The following is a 4,826-nucleotide window of genomic DNA, read 5'->3' on the forward strand; positions in this document are numbered from 1 at the left end:
CCTTTTCTCTCCTCTCTCTCTCTCTTTCGTGGGTCAATCTTTCCTTCTGTAGGATGAGGGAATGAAACTCCAAACTCGTGCGTAAAACTTGGATCTCGCCGTGCGCGCTCACGCCTCCTCCTCCTCCTCCTCCTCTTCCTCCCTCTCTCTCTTTCTCTCTCTCTCTCCTTCTCTCGCTCTTTCTCCCTCTCCCGTTCTCTCTCTCTCCTCCTCTTACTCCTTCTACCCCTCCTCCCTTTCTCTCCCCTCCCTCGCCTTCTCCTCCTCTCTTCTCCCTCTCCTCTTCCTCCTCCCTCTCTCTCCTCCTCTCTCTCCTCTCTCCTCCTCTCTCTCCTCCTTTCTCCTCCTCTCTCTCCTCTCTCACTCTTCTCTCTCCCTCTCCTCCCTCTCCTCCTCCTCTTGCTATTTCTCTCTCTCTCTCTCTCTCTCTCTCTTTCCTCTCTCCTTCTTTCTCTCTCTCCCCTCCCCCTCCGCCTTCTCCTCCTCCCTCTCTTTCTTCCCTTCCTCTCCTCCTCTTTCTCTTCCTCCCCCTCTTCTCTCTCTCTCCTCTCTCTCTCTCTCTCTCTTTCTTTCGTGGGTCAATCTTTCCTTCTGTAGGACGCGGGACTGAAACTCGTGCGTAAAAGTTGGATCTCGCCGTGCGCGCTCACTCCTCCCTCCTTCCCCTCCTCCTCTCTTCCTCTCTCTCTCTCTCTCTCTTTCCTTCCCTCTCTCCTTCTCTCCTCTCCTCACTTCAGTCCAATCAAGACTCCTCGACCTGTTGGACTCTTCCACGCTCCCGTTTTGGACTTTTAAAACAAACTTTTTTCACCGTTTTCTTTCGCTTTTTACGTTTTTTTCTTTTTCACGCTGGAGATTTTTCACGCGGTTTTTCATTGACGCTCGGGACAAACTCATGGGATTTTCACTTTTTTTCCTGCTGATTTCCCTTCTGGATTATAATTATTCCCCCGGATCATGAGGAGATGCATGATTCCGTGAGATAAAGCGGCTCGTGGACGCGGAGTTTTTAAGGTAAAGTTTCTCTGAGCCTCGAGGCGCAGCTTTAGAATTTCAAATCAGAAATGTAAATTTAAACTTTTCTCTTTTATGAGACAGTTTTTCCTCACAGATGATTATAAAGAAGCAAGTTTGAAATGAAAAAAGTCCTGGTTTAGTCCTGGTTTAGTCCTGTTTAGTCCTGATTTTAGACCTGGTTTAGTCCTGGTTTAGTCCTGGTTTTACTGGTTTAGGTTTAGTCCCGGTTTTAGTCCTGGTTTAGACCTGTTTAGTCCTTTGATTTTAGTCCTTGTTTTAGTCCTGGTTTTAACCTGGTTTTAGTCCTGGTTTAAGTCCTAGTTTAGTCCTGGTTTAGTCCTGGTTTATTCCTGATTTTAGACCTGGTTTAGTCCTGGTTTAGACCTGGTTTAGTTCTGATTTTAAACCTGGTTTAGTCCTGGTTTAGTCCTGATTTTAGACCTGGTTTAGACCTGGTTTAGTCCTGATTTTAGACCTGGTTTAGTCCTGGTTTAGTCCTGATTTTAGACCTGGTTTAGTCCTGGTTTAGTCCTGTTTAGTCCTGGTTTAGTCCTGGTTTAGTCCTGGTTTAGTCCTAATTTTAGACCTGGTTTAGTCCTAGGTTTAGTCCTGATTTTAGACCTGGTTTAGTCCTGGTTTAGACCTGGTTTAGTTCCTGATTTTAGACCTGGTTTAGTCCTGGTTTAGTCCTGATTTTAGACCTGGTTTAGTCCTGGTTTAGTCCTGATTTTAGACCTGGTTTAGTCCTGGTTTAGTCCGTCTGATTTCGTGGACTGTTGTTCGTGTTTTTGTTCGTGTTTGTGGTCTTTTGTGGGTGGTCAGGTTCTGTCTGGTCAGTGTTTTGGTCAGTGTTTTGGTCAGTCAGTGTTTTGGTCAGTGTTTTGGTCAGTGTTCTGGTCAGTGTTTTGGTCAGTGTTCTGGTCAGTGTTTTGGTCAGTGTTTTGGTCAGTGTTTGGTCAGTGTTTTGGTCAGTGTTTTGGTCAGTGTTTTGGTCAGTGTTTTGGTCAGTGTTTTGGTCAGTGTTTTGGTCAGTGTTCTGATCCGTCAGGTGGATCAGACCGAAACGCAGGATAAAAATAGTTTGGACTTTGTCCTTTGAGCCCGCGGAGCCTCCAGAACATGTGCGGTTTATTTCCGTGAAACATCGGGGGTCAAATACAGAAGCTGCGCTGTGGAGTTTTACGGCTCTGGACCTGGAGAAGGGGGGGGCTGGTCTGGGACTGAGACTCACTTTAAAGGGCCAATATTACGTGATTTTTTAGGTGACGGGTCAAAGAGCAGCTCACAGGCCCCGAGGAACTGAGAAAACTCAAGGACCGTTACGTCGCCCGGTGTGACACAACCCGGGCCCCACCCTGAGCCAGGACGACGTGTGTCCTCCTGTGGACTCCCCACCCGCAGAGGGGTTCAGAGGGGTTCAGAGGGTTCAGAGGGGTTCAGAGGGGTTCAGAGGGGTTCAGAGGGGTTCAGAGGGGTTCAGAGGGTTCAGAGGGTCAGAGGGTTCAGAGGGGTTCAGAGGGGTTCAGAGGGGTTCAGAGAGGTTCAGAGGGGTTCAGAGGTTCAGAGGGTTCAGAGGGGATTCAGAGGGGTTCAGAGGGGTTCAGAGGGGTTCAGAGGGGTTCAGAGGGGTTTCAGAGGGTTCAGAGGGTTCAGAGGGTTCAGAGAGAGGTTCAGAGAGAGGGTTCAGAGGGGTTCAGAGAGGTTCAGAGGGGTTCAGAGGGGTTCAGAGGGGTTCAGAGGGTTCAGAGAGGTTCAGAGAGGGTTCAGAGGGGTTCAGAGGGATTCAGGGGTTCAGAGGGGTTCAGAGAGGTTCAGAGGGTTCAGAGGGGTTCAGAGGGGTTCAGAGAGGTTCAGAGGGGTTCAGAGGGGTTCAGAGGGGTTCAGAGGGGTTCACAGGGGTCAGACTGTGGTCCACAGACACAACATCTGACTGTGGCCACATAGAACATCACCTCATGGGGGAAGGAGAGGGAGTTTGTGCGGGAGGTTGAAAGGCACTAGAGATAGTCGGCCTCACCTCCACACGCAGCTCGGGCTCTGGGGACTTCAACGCCCACGTGGACAACGACACTAACAGCTGGAGAGGAACGGCCTCCTGATCTGAACCCGAGCCGTGTTCTGTCATTGGACGAATGTGTGAATCAGTTTGTCCAGAACCAACACCATGTTCGAGCACAAGGTCCATCAGTGCAGGTGGCACCAGGACACCCTCGGCCGGAGGTCGATGATCGACTTTGTGGTCGTGTCAAGTGACCTCCGGCTGCGTGTCTTGGACACTCGGGTGAAGAGAGGAGCAGAGTTGTAGAGCTCCACCTGGTTGTGAGTTGGTTCACTGGCAGAGGAGGAAGTCAGAAAGACCTGACAGGTCCAAGTGTGTAGTGAGGGTCTGTTGGGAACATCTGGCAGAGCCTCTGTCAGAGGGACTTTCAACTCACACCTCCAGGAGCTTCTCCCAGATTCCAGGGGAGTCTGGAGACATGGGCTTTGTTCTCTCTCTATTGTCGATGCGGCCGCTCGTAGCTGTGGGTGTAAAGTCTGTGGTGCCTGTTGCAGCAGCAGCCCCTGAACCCTGAACCCTGAACCCTGGACACTGGAAGTAAGGGACACCGTCAGGCTGAAGGAGGAGTCCTATCAGGTCTTGTTGGCTCGTGGGACTCCTGAGGAACCTGATGGAACCAACTGGTCAAACGTGCTGCAGCTTGTGCAGTCGCAGAGGCAAAAACTCGGAGTTGGGAGGAGTTCGGGGAGGACATGGAGGAGGAGTATCGGACGGCCTCAAAGAGATTCTGTCAAACCGTCGGGCGCCTCAGGAGGGGGAAGCAGTTCCTCACCAACACTGTTTACAGTGCGGGAGGATCTTAAGTCTCTGGATGTTGTGGGTCTTGGTTGACACGCCTCTTCAACATCGCGTGGCGGTCGGGGACAGTGTCTCTGGACTGACAGACCGGGGTGGTGGTCCCTCTGTATAAGAAGGAGGTGTTCATGTCCCACCGGGAGGAGGCCCCGGGGAAGAGCCAGGACACTGGAGGGACGATGTCTCTATGTTCCTGTATCTGATCTTTTATTGTCAGTCTGAACCACACAGATCTGATTTTTTCAAACATGACCCAGGACACTTGGATCTGTGCTCCTGAAACTGATCCATATCTGATCTTTAACATGTGACTTGAGTGTGAACAGTCAGGTCACATTCATCCACCTACACGTCATCAACAAGACACAAACGTCACTATTCTGCACTGAAGTAGAGAAAACTGTTCATGATCCATGTGACTGAAGTGAAGCACATCTCCACTCACCACAAAACACCACCACCAAAAACCTCCACTAAATCAGGACTAAACCAGAACTAAACGAGGTCCGAGACCAGACCAGGACTTAGACAAGGACTGAGTCAGGGACCAAGGCTGAGACTGGGATCAGACAAGAACTGAAAATGGTTTAGTCCTGGTTTAGACCTGGTTCAGTCCTGGTTCAGTCCTGGTTTAGTCCTGGTTTAGTCCTGGTTTAGTCCCGCATCGCATTTTAAACTCACAGAAACGCCATTTCCCATTCCGTGACTTAAACCAGGACTAAACTAGGAACTAAACCGTTTTCAGTCCTGGTCTGGTCCCAGTCTCAATCCTGGTCTTTCTGGTTTGGTTCTGGACCTGGTTTAGTCCTGATTCAGTCCTTGTTCAGTCGAATGAACGAATGATACACAGATTCTTCTCCTTTACAAAATGTTCCAAATTCTCCACGAGCCGCAGATGTTCTCCTGATATTAACACTTTATTCTCATAAAATTACGACTTTAATGTTGAAATGTT

At 49.9% G+C, this 4,826-nt stretch overlaps 1 protein-coding gene across 1 annotated transcript in view; it reads left to right on the forward strand.

Moving 5' to 3' along the window:
• Window positions 1-3,181: 3,181 nt before the first annotated feature.
• The window catches only part of LOC110165238 (matrix-remodeling-associated protein 5-like), a 112,612-nt gene continuing 110,967 nt past the window's right edge, over window positions 3,182-4,826 (forward strand). The window contains 1 exon segment of the mRNA XM_055150642.1: window positions 3,182-3,298. Coding sequence (XP_055006617.1) covers window positions 3,182-3,298 — 117 coding nt within the window.

This window comes from Boleophthalmus pectinirostris, unplaced genomic scaffold (assembly GCF_026225935.1).
Source record: "Boleophthalmus pectinirostris isolate CB_2022bp ecotype Guang Dong unplaced genomic scaffold, ASM2622593v1 HiC_scaffold_1, whole genome shotgun sequence".
Taxonomy (NCBI): Eukaryota; Metazoa; Chordata; class Actinopteri; order Gobiiformes; family Gobiidae; genus Boleophthalmus; species Boleophthalmus pectinirostris.